Source organism: Puma concolor, chromosome E2 (genome assembly GCF_028749965.1).
Source record: "Puma concolor isolate L17-30 chromosome E2, mPumCon1.1.hap2, whole genome shotgun sequence".
In the NCBI taxonomy this organism is placed as follows: Eukaryota; Metazoa; Chordata; class Mammalia; order Carnivora; family Felidae; genus Puma; species Puma concolor.
Genome location: NC_141681.1, coordinates 5,276,020 through 5,298,480, shown reverse-complemented (window position 1 = coordinate 5,298,480; position 22,461 = coordinate 5,276,020). Strand labels below are relative to the sequence as shown.

General features: G+C 53.0%; 1 protein-coding gene across 1 annotated transcript in view; it reads right to left on the bottom strand.

Annotated features, from left to right (window-relative positions):
- The window catches only part of MBTPS1 (membrane bound transcription factor peptidase, site 1), a 52,910-nt gene that overhangs the window by 8,908 nt on the left and 21,541 nt on the right, over positions 1-22,461 (bottom strand). Inside the window, exons 9-18 of the mRNA XM_086688802.1 lie at positions 20,141-20,243; positions 18,460-18,611; positions 15,390-15,551; positions 11,248-11,392; positions 6,271-6,459; positions 5,599-5,771; positions 4,171-4,286; positions 3,495-3,651; positions 2,649-2,773; positions 1,879-1,956 (exon numbers count right to left, since the gene is read on the bottom strand). Of these exons, the coding sequence (XP_086544928.1) occupies positions 1,879-1,956; positions 2,649-2,773; positions 3,495-3,651; positions 4,171-4,286; positions 5,599-5,771; positions 6,271-6,459; positions 11,248-11,392; positions 15,390-15,551; positions 18,460-18,611; positions 20,141-20,243 (1,400 nt within the window). The remainder of the gene's footprint in view (positions 1-1,878; positions 1,957-2,648; positions 2,774-3,494; positions 3,652-4,170; positions 4,287-5,598; positions 5,772-6,270; positions 6,460-11,247; positions 11,393-15,389; positions 15,552-18,459; positions 18,612-20,140; positions 20,244-22,461) is intronic.

Sequence of the window (22,461 nt, the reverse complement as noted above, 5' to 3'; positions counted from 1 at the left end):
CTCTCTGTGGATAATCCCAGCAGGAACAGAACGGAAGAGAAAACCAGATTCTCTTTGTTGGAGGGAAAGACAGAGCAGTAAAACCGACGAAACAGGCCACGTGGTCACAGGTTTGTTTCTGACAAGGGTCCCTTTCGACCCGGCATAACCCAGATTGTCAAATTCCTATTTTGTACCCAAAGGATTATTCAACTAAAAGGTCATCTGGGTATAAAGAACCCCTCAGGAAAGACTTCAAGGTAATTCGTTTTTATTTTCACTAACAGAACACAATAAAGTAGGCACCCTCACATCCACTGTGATTCCTCTCCCCTCAAAACCAGGCAGCAACAGGCTGATGATGAGGCCGCTGCTGACACCCGCACCAGAAACACCACCAGCGGGCAGAGACAGACTTCAGAAGGAGCCACTAACCCATGGTAAACCCGGCCAGTGACGGGGAAGACAGAATCATTTGTGTACCTGCAGTTAAAATGCAACCTTTTAAACACAGATCTGCTCACAGACTGACCTCGCCTCGATGAAAAGGAAAAAAATCCCTCCAGGCAATAAAAAAGTAGATTCTATCTTGGAAATGCACATAGATAAGCAGGAAATTCTGCTTTGTCATTTTCAATGAATGCAACTCCCTAACTTTTTTTTTTTTTTTTTTCCAACATTTATTTCTTTTTGGGACAGAGAGAGACAGAGCATGAACGGGGGAGGGGCAGAGAGACAGGGAGACACAGAATCGGAAACAGGCTCCAGGCTCTGAGCCATCAGCCCAGAGCCCGACGCGGGGCTCGAACCCACAGACCGTGAGATCGTGACCTGGCCGAAGCCGGACGCTTAACCGACTGCGCCACCCAGGCGCCCCAACTCCCTAACTTCTAATTACAGCAAACATTAAACCTCATTAGAACCAGAACTGCGAGGGAAGATCTTTCTTTCCTTCAAATTCTTTGGTTTTTTTTTAAGATTTTATTTTGAAGTAACCTCTACACCCAAGGAGGAGCTTAAACTCACAATCCTGAGAGATCAAGAGTCCCACTCTCTACTGACCGAGCCAGCCACGCGTCCCTATTTTCTTCCAATTCTTAGGGGAATTTTAAGAGATGACTGTGTAATTGATATTCTGTACACAGTTAAGAGCTTTAAAATTCAGTCGACGTTCTTCTAAAATTTTAGTCATCTTGGCAGTCACAGAAGAATAATTCACAAACAGTAACGAAAATTTCAAGCAACTCTGAAGGTAGTTTAAATAAAAAAGAAAATCTGCAAATATTCAACACCTGCCCTCCTGTGGCAAATCCCATTTAGTCTGCAGTGATCAGTGTCCACATAGATTCAAACTTATCTATCTCTGCAGCCCCCAGAGCCACCAGCCAGAAGTCTTGCCTAAAGTAGGTACCATGCAAATCATATCACAATAAGTTATTTTTTTTTTAACGTTTACTTATTATTGAGAGACAGAGCAAAACAGAGCCTGAGCACAGGAGGGGCAGACAGAAGAGACACAGAATGTGAAGCAGGCTCCAGGCTCTGAGCTGTCAGCACAGAGCCCAATGCAGGGCTCGAACCCAGCAACTGCGAGATCATGACCTGAGCCGAAGTCGGACGCCCAACCGACTGAGCCACCCAGGCGCCCCAACACAGTAAGTTTTTTTAAAAAACAAAACTGTTAATAGATACAGGGTGATAAAAATGTTCTGGAAACAAACAACGGTGATGGCTGCACAACTCTGTGAATACACCGATGATCACAGAATCGTACACCTTAAAAGAGTAAATGTGAAAAAAATTTTTAAAAATTAAAAAAGCAAATGTGAATTACAGGCAATAAAACCGTTACTTAAAAAAAAAAAAAAAAAGGAAAGCAACCAAAGCAGCATTCCTTACCTTGGTCTTTAAAAGTCTGTGTTATCACTATGCCATCTTCTGGAAACTTAGCGATGCTGCATCCTGACGCGTAATACACTAGAAAGTTCAGAGTTACAGTGACACAGAGATGCTTAACGCTTTATCAAGAGCTACTCACTGACCTAAGATGCACTCTTCAGATACGATAATTTTCAGATATGATAATTTTTCTAACGTTATTTTTACTTTTAAGACAAAGGCTGCTAACACCTGGTTACGCTTAAGTAACAAGTAATTACGTCGGAATTCAAGTTAAAAATGCTATTAACGTACAGTTTCTGAACAGACTTGAGAAGTCTGAGCTTTCAGTCAGGACGAGCACAGCCAGTAACAATAATGCTCAGGATGTTGTTCTAGAAGCCAGTTACCAAAAGCTCATCTGTGGGGAAACGTAAGTGGGACGTGCAAAGTGATTTCGTAAATGGGATTTGATTCCCCCGGGGCCCAGGAGGTACTTCCTCTGGGAACACACAGCATGTAAAGCAGCAGACAGGTGGCGCTAAGGTTGCGAATGCTGCAGAAAATATTCTTTTTAAGAGTCTGGATGAAACAACAGCGGTGTTACCGCCCAGCTTTACTACAGAATACAGAAGTCGCTCCTAGAGACAGCGGCTGCCCCCACGGCCCTACTTCTTTAGCCATCACACCCTTCCCTCCCTCTGAAACCCTGACGTCAAAGACACACAGCCTCCACTCGGGCATCTCAAGAGAGAATGCGCCCCTATTAAAAAACAAACGCAAAACCTTACTGTCATGGTTTGCTAAGGTAAAATCCCCTTCATACAGGCCATCGCTGAACCCCATGTTCCAGACAGACAGAAGTTCGTTCAGAGCAGGGACATTAGCCCCTCCGGTGTCCGGCATCCACCACTGCCTGCGGAAGAAACGAGGGGTGCGGGTCACGAGGGGTTAAAACACCCCCAGACGCTCCGTGTTCTCAGGACAAAGCGAATCCCCCCGCAGAGTCCTGCCCGTGCACACTAAGGTTTCAGCCGTAAGCTCCTGTCTGCTCTGAGTGGTAACACGGCGTACGTGCTCCGGCCAGCGTGCAGGATAAACCCCAGATAAATCTACTACACGCGATGCACAGCAGGTCCATACGCACACCGCCATAGGGCCTGGAGCCTGAGAGGGTCCGCGAAAGCAAAGAGAGGAGGAAGGAGCCTTTGAAGTGCGAGTAAGTCGCAGGCTCTGAGGAAGAAAATTCGAGATGTGATGGAGACACATGCAGAAAACACTGGGAATCCTTGACCAAGAACTAATCTACTGGAAGGTTCCTTGAAATAACGGTTCCTTCGACCCATTTACACGTGTATAGATTCCACAGCAGAGACACAGCATGAAAAAGAGCAAGCAGAAAAGCCAAAGTCAAGCATCGAAGGTCAACAAGGGAAGGCGAGGAACCTTTCGCTCTGTCCCCGGCATCCGCCAGCGACTCTCTGGGGAACGTCTCACTGGGGGAGGAGAGCCCGCGCCGCCCGAGCGTCTGAGCCTGCGTCCGACGGCCGGGAGGACCGCCAGCGGGCCAGTCATCTGCTGTACCGGCCGCAAAGAATTTCACTCCCGAAAAGCCAGATACCAACTGCTCTCAGTACCTTGTGTTTTCATCGTAAAACTTGACTTTTCTCATGACGGACGTGTTGTACCAATCGCTGAAGACGATGAGCGAGAGGCCGTTGTCCACGTCCCTCCTCAGTTTGGCCACCTCCTCGGGGAAGTACTCCTCTTCGCTGTCCACCATGAGCAAGGTTCCTGAGGGACAAGGTGCCGGTGGTGAGTCACGCCTCGGAACCGCGGGCGTCACTGCTTCACAAACACAGCATTTCGGTGGCGCCCACGTGTCAAGCTGTCAGGTTCTAATATTCGGTCTGTGGCCCCGCAGGCACTCTAGAAGGGGGTGGGGTGAGCAAGAAGGGACCGGGGTCCAAAGGCACAGACACCCACGAACTACCCTGGCCTCCGTGTCACGTGTGACCCCTGACGTAGCCACGTTTCACCCACTCGAGAAGCAAAACGCGGCACCAGTTTAATGAAAATAAACAGATAAACAAAAGACGTGCAAACGTCCTCATCCCCAGTTTGGCAGGTCCCGTTTTACCTGAAGGTCACCACCACTGCCACCAGACGGGAACAGGGCCACTCTGCCCCAGAGCCCCGCTGCAGCCCCCCGAGGACCAGGAGGCCCCGTGCCCGCTCCCTCGCCGCCTCTTCTACCCCGCGGTTCGTCTCGCCGACCTCCCCACGCGCGGCCGGCACCTCGCGGTCACTGACCGTACTGACTGGCGTCGAAGCACGTGAAGGGGGAGCCGAGGACTTCGACGAAGTAGCCCATGCTCCTCAGGTGCTGGTACATGTCCCTGAAGTTGGTGTGGATGTGGTCACCGTTCCTGAAAAACAGGAAGTCGCGCGCGAGGGTGACCCCTCTCCCCTCGCGGCGAAGCCTTAGCCACGCGGCCGCTTCGGAAACCCAGGCGCCTCTGAAGGAGCGCGGCTCACGGCCGGCAGAGGCCTGGGGGGCTCCGGCCCCCGCAAAGAAGTCGGCCTCTCCAGACCAGCATCCTCTGGGCTCGCACGGAAGACGGCTGATAACAGGAAGTCGTGCATGTGGCACACGCTCGAAGGAGACGCCACGAGGAGGAGGAACGGCCCAAGAGCTGGTGCGTAAAGCACGCCGAAGCGTCACGTTGGCGGTGGCATCCGTGGCAAGAGCCGCCGCCCAGATGCAGCACGGGAACGCAGAGGCTCCGGACAAGCCGCCCCGGCTGGGGAGTACGCGAACCGTGCCTCGCAGCCGCGGTCACCTCCCTGTCCCTGCCCCCCGAACGCGCTCACTTTCCCACCGTGCCCTCTACCTAAGCCGCTACCCGCCCGCCCCACGGAGGCGCCAGGGGTCCAGGGCTCGTTCTCTCTGCCTGGCCCCCGGCCCCGGCCCCTCAGAGCCAGCTCCTGCACGGGGCTGAGCCCGTGTGCCTCCCCAGGACGCCTTCCCTCGACCTACGACCTTCTCACCACTTCTGTCCCCCTGCCTCTAGTAAGAAACGTCTTCACAGAGGGCACACCGCACCTGTAAGCGGCCGGCTCCAAGCTTTCGGGGCTCCTTCCTCCCCCCACAGACCCCGGTACTCACACGAGGGCCGCAGTGAGCCTGGCATACAGGCCCGGCAGCAGCCAAGCCAGATGCCCCGGGGGGGCAGGCCAGGGGGGCAGGCCAGGAGGGCAGGCCGAGGGGCTGCACGGGGCAGGGTCTGGAGGGCGGAGGACAGACCAGGGGGTCTGGCACGTGAGGAAGTCTGGATTGGCAGCCACGCAGAGTTTTAGGCCGACTGTGCCCCAATTTCTGCTTGTCAGGATTACCAGGGCTGCTGCGTGGAGAATGGACTCGGGGCACAGTGAGACTGGCCAGGAGGCTGGGACGCCGTGCGGGCAATGACGGCGGCCTGCGCGGGGGTGACAGGTGGGGAGCAGGGTGGGTGGCAGCGGCCCCTAGCGCAGGATCCGGGAGGCAGGGCTGACAGGATCTGCTGACGGATCCAGCAGAAGTAGGGGAAGACGGCAATGGAGGGCAAGCTCGGGGTTCCAGTGCCCAGGACAGGAGTCCGGAAGGAGGAGCACGGAGTGCCCTGAGCACGTCTGGGGCGCGCGGAGGTTGGGCCCCCTGAGGGGGCGGTGACCCTCGGTCCTGCCGTGGCGGCCGCTTACCAGTCCAGAGGGTCATTCTTCATCCGAAGGTTGTCCCTGGGGAAATAGCCGGGCGGGTAGCGGAGGTTGTGGTACTGGTCCCAGAGAACCCTCTTGCTCCGGGCGGGAGCAGGAATGATCTTCACCTTAATCGGGAGCTTCACGGTTGACGTCTGCTCTGCACCACTTTTTGACTGAACGAAATTTACAAAAATCTGAATGGCCCCTTGGGCTCAGAAGAAACCTTCGGGCTCTGGGGCTTAAAAAATCACTGTCTACCAATTTCACGCAAATACCTCGAACACGAGAATTCCTCCCGACGAAGGTAGAAAGAACCGTAAAACCCGTCGCGTTAAAATTCTTCGTCTAAGAGTTTATGACGTAAAATTTAAGCACCCTGTTCCTAAAAACTCCTAGACTACACGGCCCCTCCTGGAGAAGGCACATTTCTGCAATCACTGTGGACCCGAAACGTGGCCCAGAACGGTGGAATCTCCCGTCGCCCGGCAACAGAACGGGAGGCGGCGTCGCCCGCTGCCGAGTAGGTTTTATCGGCGGCTCTACAGGCCCGGGGAGCACGGGTCACGGCCTGGGAGCCCAACACGTCCTCCGACCGGGCTTCCCCACCCCGAGACCCCGGCAGGAGACGGCGCAGGGGTCGGGAGAACGGGCCCCTCCCTGGCCCACACTTACTTCCACCTCTGCCGGGGAAGCGACGGTGACCATGACGTGCCCCTGCGCGATGCCTTCCCACGAGGCCGCTTTCTTGGTGACAGAGATGGAAACGGCCAGGTAGCCTGACCAAGGCCACAACACCGAGGAGTAAGAGAAAGCCACTTCGATGTTGTCCCCGTTCTGTGGTAAGTAGGGCTGCCAGTCAGGCTGGAGGACAAAGGCAGAGGCTGACGTGAAACGCTCACCCGAGTTACCTGCGTTAATATTTCATGACGTAGTGCAAAGTCGAGTTTATCCTCAGACCCTAGGCAAGCTATAACCAAAGCAGACTACAGGACGTCTGGCACGTCACCCACTAGAAAAGTCTAGAAACCACTATCTGGGGCAGCCTCCGATTTTATTTTTTGTACTTCTGTATTCTTTAAAACGTTTATTTATTTTGAGAGAGAGGGCAGCCTCCAGTTTTAAAGAGAATTCTTTCCCCAACCTTAAAAACGGAGGACACACGCTTTGGCAAAGAACTTCCATCTGATAAAGAACGTCAATAAATGAAATCCGTCCAATTTGAGAACAGACTCTGATTCGGTATATGCTTCAAGAATCACACTGGGGCGCCTGGGTGGCACAGTCGGTTGAGTGTCCGACTTCAACCAGGTCACGATCTCGCGGTCCGTGAGTTCGAGCCCCGCATCGGGCTCTGGGCTGATGGCTCAGAGCCTGGAGCCTGTTTCCGATTCTGTGTCTCCCTCTCTCTCTGCCCCTCCCCCGTTCATGCTCTGTCTCTCTCTGTCCCAAAAATAAATAAACGTTGGAAAAAAAAAAAAAAATTTAAAAAAAAAAAAAAGAATCACATTAAACGTTAACTTAAAGGAATAAAATAATGCAACGGCACGGACTAACTGTCCAGACTCAGACTGCAAAGCTACTGGCTGGGCAGGGAGAGGTCTCTGCGGGACGCCCAGAGGAAGAGGGGGCTCGGCCCCTTCAGTCCCCCCCGACCTTGAGGAAGGAGGCACGAGAGGAGACGTCTGGAAGAAACACAGATTTCCTCCTAGGAAATGAACCCGTATTTCAAATCAACCCAAATTACTCATTTCCCTCGCAAGCCAGAGAGCAATATTGTCCCCAAGTGGGTCAGCATATCTACAACAAACAAACAAACAAATCTCAAAAAGAGAAATATTTGCAGGATACAGCATCACAAACAAGGAAGAAAGAAAGGGATCTGTGATAAACACTCTTGGAACCGCTGGCAACCAACAGAAAAGTTAATTTTTAGCCATCTCTTAGGCCATATATCAAATTAACTCAACGGTGATGAGAGGACTAAGTATTTTACAAGCATAAAAGGAATGTTAGAAGATAAAATTGAGATTTTATCGGATCTCTGGAAAATGAGGTGTCTAATTTGTGAAACAATAAAAATCACAAAAGATGAAAACTCAACCATATCAAAGTGTGGAACTTGTACAAAACCAAAAATAAGTAAGTAAATAATACTACAACTTGTACTAAAAAAAAGACGGGGGGGGGGGCGCCTGGGTGGCTCAGTCGGTTAAGCGTCCAACTCCAGCTCAGGTCATGATCTCACGGTCCGTGAGTTCGAGCCCTGCGTTGGGCTCTGTGCGGTCAGTTCGGAGGCTGGAGCCTGTTTCGGATTCTGTGTCTCCCTCTCTCTCTGCCCCTCCCCCCCACGCTCTGTCTCTATCAAAAAATGAATAAACGTTAAAAAAAAACTTTAGGAAATTTAAGAAAAAAAGAAAAAGACAGTAATCTGGGAGAAACTGTTGCATAAAACACATCCATGGCTAATTTCTCCAGGACAGAAAGACATTGTTCACACTGCCTGAGAAAACCTAAATTCCTGCAGAGAAAGCCGGCCGCAGGAATGAAGAGTCAACTCACACAAGAGGTGATACAGGCAGCGGGCAAACCTGGAGAGAGTGAACTCCCAGGTAACTGAAATGCACGGTCGGCAAGATACCCATCTGATCCTCTCCAGTTTTGTTTTTTTTTAATGTTTTTTATTACATTTACTTTTTAGACAGTGCGAGCGAGAGAGCAGGGGAGGAGCAGAGAAAGAGGGAGACAGAATCCGAAGCAGGCTCCAAGCGCAGAGCCCGACATGGGGCTCGAACCCACGAACAGCGAGATCTGAGGTGACCTGAGCTGAAGTCGGACACTTAACCGACTGAGCCACCCAGGCGACCCCTCATCCTTAGTTTTTAAGTTAAAAAAATGAACGATCTAGAAAACAAACCAAAAACGTCCAATGGATGACTAAGCAAACGTGGTCCATCCATGCGGGGGAGCATCATCCAGCTTTACAAAGGACGGAAGCACTGCTACGCGCTACCAGGGGACAAACCGTAAAGACACCACGGGCTGCGTGAAAGGCCAGACGCCCGGGCCCCCGTGTATATGGACTGTCCTCCACCGCTAAATGCGGAGAGACAGGAAGTGTGTTGGGAGGTGCCTGGGGCTGGGAGGAGGGAGAGTGGGGAATGACTGCTAACAATGGTTTCCTTTTGGGATGATGAGAATGTTCTGGAATTATAGAACAGCGATGGCTGCAATTACTACTTGCAAATATACTGGAAACTAACTGAATCACTGGATTTAAAAGAGTGCATCTTGTAGTATGTGAATTCTATCTCGATTTTTAAAAACCTCATGGAATTAAAAAGAAAAAAAGGGCTGTGCCGCCCCGTGCGGGCAGTGGAGCCAGCGTCCTCTGGAGGCCGCTGGCAGCACTGCCTGCAGCAGTCTTAGCAGATGCACCTCTGGAAAGAATTCGCAGCATGTACCAACCGAGGGCTACGATAACGTCCAAACCCTCTGACTCGAATTCCAATCCAGGTAGTTTACGTTAAGAAAACAATTCAGAAAAAAAGGAAACCATAGAAGCAGAGATATTCGGTGGAATGTTTATAGCTGGAACCCCCTGTCTGAGCAGGGGGAACCCGTAAGCAAATTATGGACGGATACAGGCCACTTACAGCACAGCCATGGGGCTAACGCGACGCTAACCGGCCACAGTTGCTGCCTCCGTGCTTGCGGACAAATTTAACATCAAGAACTCATACTGTGGGGGTGCTTGGGGGTTCAGTCAGCTAAGCGTCGACTTTTGATTTCAGCTCAAGTCAGGATCTCACAGTTTGAGGGTTCGAGCCCCATGTTTGGCTCTGTGCTGACAGTGCAGAGCCTGCTTGGGATTCTCTCTCTGCCCCCCCCCCCCCCCTTGCTGGCACTCTCTTTCTCTCTCAAAATAAATAAATAAACAAACAAGAAAGAATTCATATTGAGTGGGACACTTCAGTGGCTCGGTCAGTTGAGTGTCTGACTCTTGGTTTCAGCTCTGATCATGACCTGAGGTTCCTCCGGTCACGGGATCGAGCCCCACATCAGGCTTTGTGCTAAGTGTGGAGTCTGCTTGGGATTCTCTCTCCCTCTGCCGCTCTCCCCAACTCACTCTCTCTCTCTCAAACAAATAAATAAAAAGGAATTCATACAGTGAAGAAGGATGATAAGGAAATGGTTGGTAGATTTCTGAGATTTGACGAGTTGGTTTCTTAAGTTTTTTTTTTTAAGTTTATTTGTTCATTTTGAGAGAAACAGAGAGTGAGCAGGGGAAGGGCAGAGAGAGAGAGAGAGAGAGAGAGAGACAGAGAATCCTAAGCAGGCTCTGCACTGTCAGCATGTAACCCCATGTGGGGCTTGAACTCCTGAGTCCATGAGATCATGACCAGAGCCGAAATCAAGAGTCAGGGGCTTTACCGACTAAGCCACCCAGGCACCCCTCATTTTTTTTTTAATGTTTATTTTTGAGAAAGAGAGAGAGAGAGACAGAGCATGAGCGGGGCAGGGGGAGAGAGAGAGAGGAGGACAGAGAATCTGAAGCAGGCTCCAGGCTCCGAGCTGTCAGCACAGAGCCTGATGTGGGGCTCGAACTCAACGAACAGCGAGATCCTGACCCGAGCCTAGGTCAGATGCTTAACCAAATGAGCCACCCAGGTGCTACTGACAACTCTGTACCAAATCACATGGGAAGAAAGGCTTACTAAATTAGATCAGAGTTTGCTCAATGGAAATACTGGAACAATGCTGACGACAAAGACCCAAGTATGAATGGATTTCCCTGACTTGTGCTAGACTGTTTTTTCTTATAACGACAACTAAACCAATTTCGTTCAACCTTTAACGTTCAGATTATATAAAGCTGCATTGTAAATGCCCATTTTTGTAGCTAATCATGATTATCTTGAAAAAGAAGAACAGATTGCTCCCTGAAGGCTAAAATAAAAGCGTTTTCGGTTAAAAAGGTAGTAAGTAAATTATGACTGAATAATTCTATGTAATACTACACAGCTGTTAGCCAGGTACCTTGGGGCTGTGCATAAGTTACATTTAACAATGTTTACAATATAATGAGAGCTGAAAAAAAAGGGGGGGGGGGCTTAAGTTCTATCTGCTGCACAGAGAACAAAAACACGTCCTTCAGGTAAGGCCTGGAAAAGAATGTTTTACAAACAGTGGCTATGCTCGTGTGCTGGGGCTGGGAGTGATTTTTGTGTTCTCTTTTCTCGTCCTTTACTGTTATGATAATGTTTATGCAACAAGTATGACACATTATAGGGACAAAATTCAAGAAAGGAACACACCTTTTCAACGCGGGGGCCCACTCACGCTCACTCAAGAATACGGTAATTACGGGGGACCGCTAATTACGGGTGAGAAATTTTAATGAAGAATCAAGTGCAGTTAGTCTATTCAGGAGCCAAATTCAAGAGGCCAAAGTCACAAAGTAGCAGACTGCTTCCATTACCTTATCCCGAGCTTATCTATAAAGGACTCAGGAGAAAACAAACCACTGCGCCCAACACCCTGGCAGCCTGGATGGGCGCAGAGAACCTGTCCTCTAACGTCAGGAGAAAGGGACAAGGCACAAAGGCTGGGCCATATCAAAGTTCACCACAAGCGAGAGAGCAGTGTCACCTTGTCTACAATTCTTCCCGTGACGCCCATGCCGTTGAGGATGGTGACGTTGACGATTGTCGGCATCCCTCCATAGTAGATGGGCTGGGAGCAGTACGGCCACATGTAGGGACACTCAGTCAGATCTATGTAGCTGGGGCTCAGACTGAAACAAAGAACACAGCGTCAGAGCAGGGCGCGTCACCAAAGGGCCGAAGAAGCGCTACAGCCGCGGGGGCGCGTCGGCACAGGCACCTGAGGGCTGCGTGCAGCAGGGCCGGGCTGGCACCAGGGAACCGGCTTTGCAACGCTCCCTGGGCCAAGAGGCCACCAGGCTGGGCTGCCCACACTGCTCGTGCGCAGCCGGATGAGCGGGGAACACCTCTTTCCTTCCACCCTTCTAGAACTCTAGAGGCCGTGGCCGGCCAGACAATGAGTACGTGACCACCCGGTGAACACCTTGGACCCGGGGTCTCAAGTGACGGCCTCGCAAATCACTGGGGCAAAGACGGACTTTTTAACAAACAGAGCTCACAAACGGGTGGCCACGTGGCAAAAGATAAAGCTAGATCCGTATTTCACACCACGCACAAGAATAAACTGCACACGTACCCGAGAGTCTCCAGCACACAAAGGAAAGCAAACACACAGGAGGAGAAGGCGTGGGTGGCATCCTCGTACGTTAGTGCAGAGAGAAGCTTTCTGTGGCTCCAATAACAAGAGCCTGCCCGACGTGGCGACTGGAAAAACACACTGAACAGCAACAAACAATGCACACAAGTAGAAAGGCACCGACACACGGAGAGGAAGACCGCAGTCTAGCACTGACAAAGAGTCGGTAACTCTACTTGTAAAGAACTCTTAGAAACGGAGGGAAAAAAACCCCAGAGAAAAACGGGAAAAAGACATGAACAGACAACTGACAAGAAAGGTGTGAATGTGGCCCCTCACCGTGAACGCAGCGTCCCCCTCACTCAGAATGGGAGGTACACACGTGAAAGCGGCCATGAGCCCCTCTGCGCCCCCCGACTGGCCGGAAGGAGAGCGCGACAGGACATCCTGTGGCTGGGCTCTGGGTCACGTATGTGCGCTCCCGTGGGGCTGGGGCACAACCCTCCTACGGGGAGCAGGACAGGACCTCACAAAGCCACCCACGCTTTCTACTGGGACCCAGCGATCCCACCTCGAGGAACTTTCCTGAAGACACACCTCCGACGAAACTAATCACACCGGCACAATAACATCCATGGCAACAGCTTATGATTACAAAATAGCCGAAGTAACGTAAATACCCACATAAGCACACATACCATCTGTGCTCCGCAGCTGTAAAAAGAAGAAAGATGGACTGACACGGACTGATTTCCAAGTACTGTGAAGTGAAAACAGCAAAGTGCAAAAAAAAAAAAAAGAAACAAAACCAAAAAAAACCACTTGCAGTGATGCTCTTATTAATGTAAGAAAAGGGATGTAGGAACATAAATGTGTATCTGCTCATTTGTGCAAAACGAAATACAAGAGGGACAAACCCCAAACTAACGAGACTGTCACCCACAGTCAGGGTGGAGAGACTGGGGGGTGGGAGCAGGGACAGAAGGGGTGGGCGGGGCCCTTTGTGCACACCTCTGCCGGCAGAGCCAGGGTGAGGTCTCGCGTCCTGACACACAACTCGCTGAAATCAACCACGAGGGGCGGGGGGGGGGGGGGGGGGGGGTGGTTCCCACAAAGAAACACAAACTAATGAACTCAACTGTATTAAAACTGAACAGCAAAGCGCCACTGACGGGCGGAAGGAAGGATCCCAAGGAGCCCTGGGGCACAGCAGGACCATAAGCTGGGAAGCCACAGGTGAGGACTAGACACAAGTCCTGCACTCGAGTCAGGACATCTGTCTTTCACACAAGGAGGGGGCAGCAATTCTCAAACTACCCGGGATGGATTCCGAGGACTGGGCAAATAGGTAAACTTTCTGTGGGTGACGTGGCGGAGAAAGCCATTCCACGTAGGGGGAGGGAAGCCTGGGACGAGAACCGTGGACAGACGCAGACGGCGTGCGGACGGCCGTGCGCTGAGAGGGCCTATGGAGCCACCACGGCCACAGGGGCCGGGAACGCACCGCTGCCGGGCCCTGCTTCCGAGCGCGCCCTCCCATCGAAGGGCCATGGCCGCGTGGAGCGAGAACGAACACCAAGCCTTGGGGCTGGAAGCGTGTGACCATCCCGTGCTGCCAAAAAGTGACAAAGCGCTCCAACGAGGGAGACACGCTGCAAAGGCACAGCAGCCAGCTACAAGGAGCCTCCGGGAGCCAAATCCGGGACTTCTGAGCAGCAAGATCAACAATGACTAACACACCACAATCCAGAGAGTAAACTAAATATCCAAGGGCCCACACGGATATAAATAACTGAGTAAGTAAGTAAAGGAGAGAAACGGGACAGCTTTTCTTCAGAGGAGAATGCCGACGGACGAACATGGAAGGAATGAGAAAAACAGAAAATCACCACGAGGCGGTCTCTACAGCAAGACTGCTACAGGCGAGAACCAGCCACGGATGCGAGAACACATGAGTCGAAGGACGTTAGGAACGAGATCATCTCAAAGCGCGTCCGCACGAGACACTCAGCAGTCACAGAGGCACAGGCGGTGACCCAGCAGAGAAGCCTGGCAGGGGTCACCAACGGGGCCACCGGCCCTCGCTGCTCACGCGCCGCAGGAGCACGGCTGACGGACCCTCGGCCGCTCCCCGCCAGGGCTGAACACAGGGGCACCGGAGCGGGCGCGTCCCGTGGGGCACAGGCTCCTCCACCGGGCCGCTCTGCTTTAAGAGCTCCCCGCCGGCAGACGCACGCTCACACCTGTGCTGCGCAGCGCTCGGACTCCTCCTGTCCCCTCCCCGCAGCCGATCTCCTGGACATCACCCCCCGCCCCCACCCTGGCGACCGCCTCCATCCCATGATGCCAACGGACACCACCGGCGATGACAGGAACGGGAACCGAGGAAGCATCCCCACGGGAGACCGGGGAGACGGGCCCGCCAGACGCACCGCGGGACAGTGGCCGATCCTGCACCCGGAACAAGACCGCGGTGCACAGTGGGGGAAATCTGAGCACAGTCTGGAGATCAGTGCATGGTCTCAGGGCAACATTCATCTCCAGGCTTTGAGGCCTGCACCACATCATGTCAGATGCAGTCCTCGCGCACTATTTGTGAAACTGTGTTGTGCATCTAACAGCTTCAAATGAAGATTTCAAAATTAAAAGCAAAAAACAACTCTGACCAAAAACACGTAACCTCAAACTAATCGTGAGAAAGCATCAGACAAACTTCCATCGAGAGGCAGGCTGCCTACAAAGGAGTAACCAGCGTTCCCCAAGGCGCCAGAGTCACGAGTGACAGCAAAGGACAGAGAGCCAAGGCTGGAGGAGGCCGGGCAGGCCGGGCAACGAGCACAGGCCTGGACGCTGGCCGAATGGACATGGAGCACCGGGGCCCGGTCGCCTGGGGGCCAAGTCCGTGGGTCCCTCGCAGCACAGGGCTCTTCGCTGGCTTTAACGGGCAAAGTACCGTCAGCGAAGGTGCTGGCGTCGCGGGGGCCAGGTAAAGGGTACGTGGCAAACGCTTTACCAGTTTCACAAATTTCTGCAAACCTAAGATTATTTCAAAAGAAAGCTTTAGAAGTAAAAAGAAGAGGGGCGCCTGGGTGGCTCAGTCGGTTAAGCATCTGACTTCGGCTCAGGTCATGATCTCGCGGTTTGTGGGTTCTAGCCCCGAGCTGGGCTCCACGCTGACAGCTCGGAGCCTGGAGCCTGCTTCACATTCTGTCTCCCTCTCTCTCTCTGCCCTTCCCCCACTCGTGCTCTCTCTCAAAAATAAAATAAACATTAAACAATATAAAAAAATAAAACAAAAAGAAGTTGGCAAATCAGTACTTTAAACCATCTGCGTTATCAGTAACAGAACGTGAGGATGTGGAAGGCGGTCCAAGCGCGGCCGGGCAGCCCCCTTGCGGAAGCAGCAGCGTGAAGCCCCCCCGCCACCTGAGGGTCCCATGTCATGTGACCAGTGATCGGTTCCCGGTCTGAGGCTGATATCCTATGCGGAGGGAGAAGCACCCGCAGAGCCCAGGAAAGAGGAAAGGCCTAACTAAAGGAGGCACACTGACCTTGCCTGCGGTTTGTAGCTGTTGAGAATCTGATAGGCTCTGAGCAGATCCAGCTTGCCATGGCCTTGCTCGAACATATTGACACCTGGAAGCCTCCGGGCGGACGCGATGAGGGCCTGCTTCATGCTGGCCGGGTTCACGAGCTCTCGCTTCTGGACTGTGCTGGAGGGAAGGTCACGTGTTTGCTCACGCTCGCTCAGGAGGAGGAGGGGCATGGGACGACCCCTAATGTGTGTTCATGCAAACACGTGGCCTCGGACCTTGTGCTGCCTACAATGGGAGCTTCTGTGGGAAAAGCTCGGGCAGGATGAGACGGAGGACATGTGCTTGTTCCTGCACCTGTCTCAGGACTGACTCCTTCTGAGCCTCCCACACGGCTTATCCTAAATTTATCAGGGACACGTATGTTCCCCACGACTCAAATGAACAGACCTCAGAGGGTGTCGTCACAGGAGGCAAGAACAGGTAAGAGTTACCGGCTCCCCCGGGGAAGGGAGGCCTGCTGGCAAAAGGAAGGAGACAAGCTGGGACATCCCCTGGTGGCAGAAGGAAAGGAAAACAGACGGGTCCCCGAGAGCAGTCTGCAGCACGCGGCCAGGGCCCAGCACCTGAGGAGGCCAATGGCCTCGGCCCACCTTCGTTGTTCTGGAGGCCTGTGTGCCAGACACGACAGGTGGACCAGGCCCGACAAAACCAGCCACACCTGAGGCCGGCCGGAGCCCTGCGTCATCAGAACGCACCTGGACAAAAGAACGCACGGCTCTACCCAGCCAGGAACTTAGTAACACACGGGCATCAACGATCAGGACATTAACACGCTCGTTTTTGTATGTCTGTGTGTCGTACGTACAAGTAAACTTTAACTCCCAAGTACAAAGGAAAACAGACTTTCCTCAGTTTGTGAATATCTTTCTACGATGGTGGCCGGTCTTGGAAGTGCGGGCGGAATTTGATAGCCCTGGATGGAAAATCTGAGGTGAGCAGAGAAAGAGGAGGTGAGATGGGATGGACTGTTTTTCTTTTTCAGGTTTATTTATTTTTGAGACAGAGCGCAAGCAGGAGAGGGGCAGAGAGAGGGAGACACAGAGTCTGAAGCAGGCTCCGGGCTCTGAGCTGTCAGCCCAGAGCCTGACGCAGGGCTCGAACCCATGAACCATGAGATCGTGACCTGAGCCGAAGTCGGACGCTTAACCGACCGAGCCCCCCAGGTGCCCAGGGTGGACCCTCAATGACAGAACAAAGGGCTGCTAGAAGTTCAGGAGCCGTCACAAGCCCCCACCCCAGCGTGAACAGGCCAGACCAACAGCCAGGTCCTGCTTCCTCCGGAGCGCTGCGCGGCTGGAGGCGAGCTGACACGCCCCAGGCACGTTTCTGAGCTCCCACAAGTGGCACTTTTATCTGCCGCAGGGGCAGAAGGAAAGCAAAAGGCGTCTCTGATGCTGGAAGCAGCTGTCTTTAGAGAAGCTGCCAGAAACAGAAGCCTCGTCCCCCACCTCCCCGCCTGCCTCACGGGGAGGGGTGTGCCGGGGTCAGCAGTGCGGCCGAGACCTCAGCCCCGGCCGCAGTCACAGCTGGCGGGGACGGAGCCAGGGTCTCTGTTCCCATAAGCACCAGGGTGGCCACGAGGAGCCCTAGAGACACGTTCCCCTCCACTGAGCGTGCAAACCCGAGCGCACCTGGTACACCCACAGTCCACCTGCCTTCCCCTCCTCCTTCCTGCATGCAACGAGGGTGAAGGAAACAGCTGGGAAAAAAAGAGGGTTTCTGGCACGCGTATGGTTATTCCCCAGAGACCACTCTGGCCAGGGTCAGCGTTTTCAGGAATCTGGCCCTGACCCCTAAGGAGAGGATGGGAAGAGGAGAACGGAGTTGGAAATCTACCTTTATCAAAGATGACTAATTAAAACACAAAAAAATCCCAGGCATTAGAAGCTAAACTCAACAGTAACTTTTTAAAGAGGATTTTAAACATAAAAACGTTTACTACCATTTTCTTGTTTTACTTTAATTTTAAACACAGAATATAGTAACTTTCAAATATACAGTTTCCCATTACCACAATACAATAGCTCAGCTAAAGCCTCATCTAAGTAGAGAGTGATCTGAGGGGAAAATACAAAATATATTCTAGCTCCAAAGACATCTCTTTGTAGCTTTGAGAACAAGGAACACAGCCCACCTAAGTCAAAGCACGTGAGTGTCAATTCTGGTCAATGGTCTTTAAGAAAGTCTTCCAATTTCAATATGTGCAGAATCAAGGAACAAACACTAAGCTCTAATCCAGCGATGAGGGATTCAATGAGACAGAGAATAAATAAATTACATAAACTGTCAGTCCCACCGCCTGATGAGCCAGCTCCTTAGCTAACAGAGGACGTTAAGAAGTGATCCTCAAGGAAATGAGGAATATGGCAGGAAAGTATCTGTTTGTTCCCTGCCTGATATACACTCGTTCTGATATAACAACTACAACTGTGGCACAAATTCAGTCCGTTACAAACAAAATAAAAGGAAGCCCAGGGTACATGGGGAATCCCAGATCTTCCTCCATAGTGCTGTGAACCTAAAACCACTCTTAAAACACAAGTCTTTAACAAAACGAACCAGAACAGGGGCGCCTGGGTAGCTTAGTCGGTTAAGCATCCAGCTCTTGATTTCAGCTCAGGTCACGATCTCAAGTCTTCACGGGTTCGAGCCCCGCATCAGGCTCTGCGCACTGACTGCGTGGAGCCCGCGTGGATTCTCCCTCCTTCCCTCCCTCCCTTTCTCTGCCCCTCCCCTGCTTGCGCTCTCAAAAATAATAAACAGAAACGAGCCAGAACAAAAACAGACACAAACACGGTAGCAGGCACTGTGTCCTCACACACTGCCTCACGATCACACTTCACAGGATGTTCACACGCCTGTCACCTCTGCCACGTGTCCCCTACACGGAACAGGGTGGACATGGGGACAGAGAGGCGCAGCAAGGTTCGCGGGGCGCTCCCAACCCTCAAACCCAAGCTGGTGACGAGCGCGACTCCGCTCGTGGTCTGCCAGTATCACGTTCTCTCCGCTGGGCGCCACTCACCTCACCAATAAGGTGACCGCCCCGGCGACCACCGGAGAGGCCACGCTGGTCCCCGACAGGGCTCGGCAGCCCCCCTTCACACCGGATCCCCTCACTCCGGCACCGTAGGTGACAATATCGGGCTTCACACGGCCGTAGCCTCCTGGGAGTTCCTACAAACGAAAGCAGTTGGTCTCTACCACTGGCACGCGGCTGCACGTGGTTCCGAGGGGACAGAACCAGACCAGAGACAGGACTGATTCACAGGCAGCGCGACCTTACTAGCACGCTGGCTCTGGTCCAGAATTCACTGGGATAGAAAAAAATCAGCCGAAACGACAACGTAGAAAATAATTTTTGGCACGTTTTGTACTAACCACTACAAAAGAGTCAGGTCATAAAACAATTAAAAGCGATTATTTCAAATTCTGCAAGACCAGAAACTGGAAATTGCTCTATCTCTAAACTAAAAATTAGAGACACGTTAAAAAGATCAGGAAATTAAAATCAAAAATTAAAAAAGGAAACTGTTTCTTTACAGGGAATAATACTGAAGACTTCAGTTGGGATTTCAGAGGGGAAATCCACATGTAACTGCAGGAGTAACTCAAGGTTTTAACTGAGTACTCTTGGGGTGCCCGGGAGCTCAGTGGGTTAAGCGTCCGACTCTTGATTTCAGCTCAGGTCACGATCTCGCGGTTCGTGAGTTCGAGCCCCGTATTGGGCTCTGCGCTGACAGTGCGGAGCCTGCTTGGGATTCTCTCGCTCTCCCATCTCTCTCTGTCCCTACACCACTTGCTCTCTCCCTCAAAATAGACTTAAAAAGTATTTAAAAAAAAAAAGATTTTAACGGAGTACTCTCTTGAATTTCCTGGAAATGGAGGCAAAACGTGAATTGCAACAGGATCTTACATTGTGTAAGAAAGAAGTACAGCAAGTTGAAGTGCAAAAACCTTTCCTGGCACTCCAACACAAATCGACACTGGACCCGTATCCATGTGGGGCACTGAGCAAAGGTGCCTTCTAGGGCAGCTCTGCAGACCCGTCGGGAACAACGCTCACAATGCCACTACAAAACAAGGCCTGGGGAAAGGCCAAACACGTGGCCCAGATTCACAGCCCCGGGAGAGGCCGGGAGGAGGACCCAAGTGCTGCAGCTAACTTCACATCCAACCCTGTTCCGGGGGGGTGTGTTGGGGGGGGGGGTAAAGCAGGACGATTCAGAGGCACAGTTAAACCCCAAGTATCTGAATTAATGAACTTTGTGGAGTTACTTCTATTTTTCCAGCTAAATATAATGATTTGCAAGGCAGCAGAGCTGATAAGCTGCTCTCACTGGCTTCTCCTGCTTCCTGACACCAGAAAAACCATGCCACCCGGCACGGAGGACTGCTCACCTTTCCCCCAGGTAGGACGGGGGGGGGGGGGGGGTGAATCCGACCAACCTAAAAGTGAGTTACTCAGAGGTCAGTTACAAAGAAGCGGCCGCAGAAGCACCACTTGGAACCAGCCCCTGCCTAGCATGTCACCACGAAGCGGCAGACGACAGAGGGGCCAGACCTCTTGTGGGCAGGCACCCACACCTCGGCCTCCTCCCCAGCGGCTTTCTGTGCACGCACCTATGCACACACCCACGCACACACCCAGGGCTCGAACACAGACGGTTCTGTGTGCCACATCCCACTGGTGAAGACAAGCCTACCCAGGTCGTCATTCCCCTTGAAGAGAAGCGGGCGATGTTATCCTCAAAGTCAATGCCGCCCACTCCAATCACGTCCATTTGGTCAGCAGGGTTATTCAGAGTGCTACAACGAGGCACAAAAACACAAGGGAAGAGAAGTAATTTAAAAAATGTTTTTCTTAAGTTTATTTTTGACAGAGACAGAGCACGAGCATGAGCAGGGAGAGGGGCAGAGAGAGAGGGAGACACAGAATCCGAAGCAGGCTCCAGGCTCCGAGCGGTCAGCACAGAACCCGATGCGGGGCTCGAACTCACGAACTGTGAGATCATGACCCGGGCCAAAGTCGGACACTTAAACGACTGAGCCCCCCAGGTGCCCCGAGAGGTAATTTCAAATGAGCCATTCAGGTAAGGACCAATACTCCCAGAAATACCCGAGATGGCGTTACGTTCTCCTGAGGCTCCTCATGGCTGTCCAAAGGCCACGCTCTCTGCCACCTGTGTGCTGGGCCGAGGCCATCATCTCGTACACGGAGCACCTTCTCTCTCTTTCCCTCCATCTCAACCTATCACCCGGCGGCCCAAGACGCACTTCACCCTCGTGCTTCTGCAATCTGAGGAACCCTTCCTCTGACCAGCACGAGACTTCACGCGATCATGACCAGCACCCACTCACACGTTCTCATTTCACTTTCAAACTTTCCCAGGGTGTGCGTCCTGTCCCCACCAGATCCCACACTTCTCTGCCACCTTCAGGAAGTCATGGTTCTCAACTGATCACCTGCACGGTGCTTCCCTTCCTCCCAGGGAACCCGGGAACGACCCCCTAGGCCCTCGTCCTGAGCCCCTCCCAGGCCAGACAAGGTGCAGAGGAAAACCACCTACTTCTCCTTAATACCTCAAGTGCACAGATCTGCAAAGAAATCAGAGTGAAACAAATCACAGCAACACAACGTAAGTCAAAATGAGGCCGAAGTGCTTGAAAACCACAAAGAAAAGCGTGGACGTGATTAGGCAACAACAACCCGCTGCAGGTTCCTGAATAAGAAGACTGCTAGAATCCATCTGACGAGCAGGAACCGACACCGAGGAAGAAGAAGGAAGGTACTGCTCCTGGGGGCTCCGGGTTCACAGTGCCCTCTGTTGGAGGCTGTCCTCCCGAGCACGGTGGCCTCGGGCCTCCGTGACGGGCAGCGAGGCTGAGGCCCAGGGACGGGAGGCCCCCACGGCCTGTGCTGTCCCACAGCATGACCCCACATCGCCCCGGTGGGACACAGGCTGGATTCTGGGGGGCTGGGGGGCAGAAATGGGAAAGGCGGCCAAAGGGAAACACATGAAACGGGGAAACGAGAAAACCGGAGGCGATGACCCGGTACCGGACGCTCCTCGTGGTGGAGCCGCAGCTCGGGGATGCTGACGCCCGTCACCCTGCGGGTCACACACGGCACAGACGCCCGGCAGCACAGCCGCTCCAGAACCCTGGGCCCCCGCACAAGAAGATGGCATCACTAACAACTACTGGGCCGGGACCCTGCCACCCACAGGCAGTTTCTGACCTGGACAAACGTCAACCTCATACGGTGCGGCCTGACCCTGCGCCCGGACCCTCTGTGTAAGTCCGTCAGCCCTCACGGCCTGGCACGCGCGCCCAGGGATGTCGCCGCACGACGCGGCGAGTGACGCGGGGCCGCCGCGCGCACGTCCTCCCCCCCCTACTGGGACTGCGGAGCAGGGGAGGCGGCCTCTGCCTTTCCTCCTCCTCCTCAGTGGTTACCTCACGCCCCCCGCACGGCAACGAACCGCGCACATCCCGGGAACCCGACCAGGAGGAAGACACACGTCCCGCTGCAGAAGCGTGTCAGCGCCAGAGACGACTTAGGCACATCACGCGAATACAAACCGGAGCCGCGGGGGAGAGCCAACAGCGGTCCCTGAGCAGACACGGGCGTACTGCCTACGACCCCCCGGCCGACGTCTCGCCTCCCACGCCGCTTCAGCTCACCGTGACGACCCGGCACAAGTGGTCCCCTCTGCTCCCCTCCGACCGGCCCCGTGTGTCAACCCTCAGAGGCCATCGGGTGTGTCACGCCACCCGCACGTTCATCTCCGTCAGCCCTGCTGCGTCTGAACCCCGTCTTTCCTAAGAAGGCACCCGTCCCGTTTACCGCCTCACCCCCGGGCCTCGCACAGAGTGGGCCTCGCTAAATATACTGCAGAATCCACTCCTTTCTAGCAGCTTTACTTTTCTGGGTGTTTTGGTTTGTTTTTTTTTAAGTAGAACAGAAACTGCAGGCCTCCAAATTGATCACGGCAAAATAAGAAAATAAACAGACAAACAAACA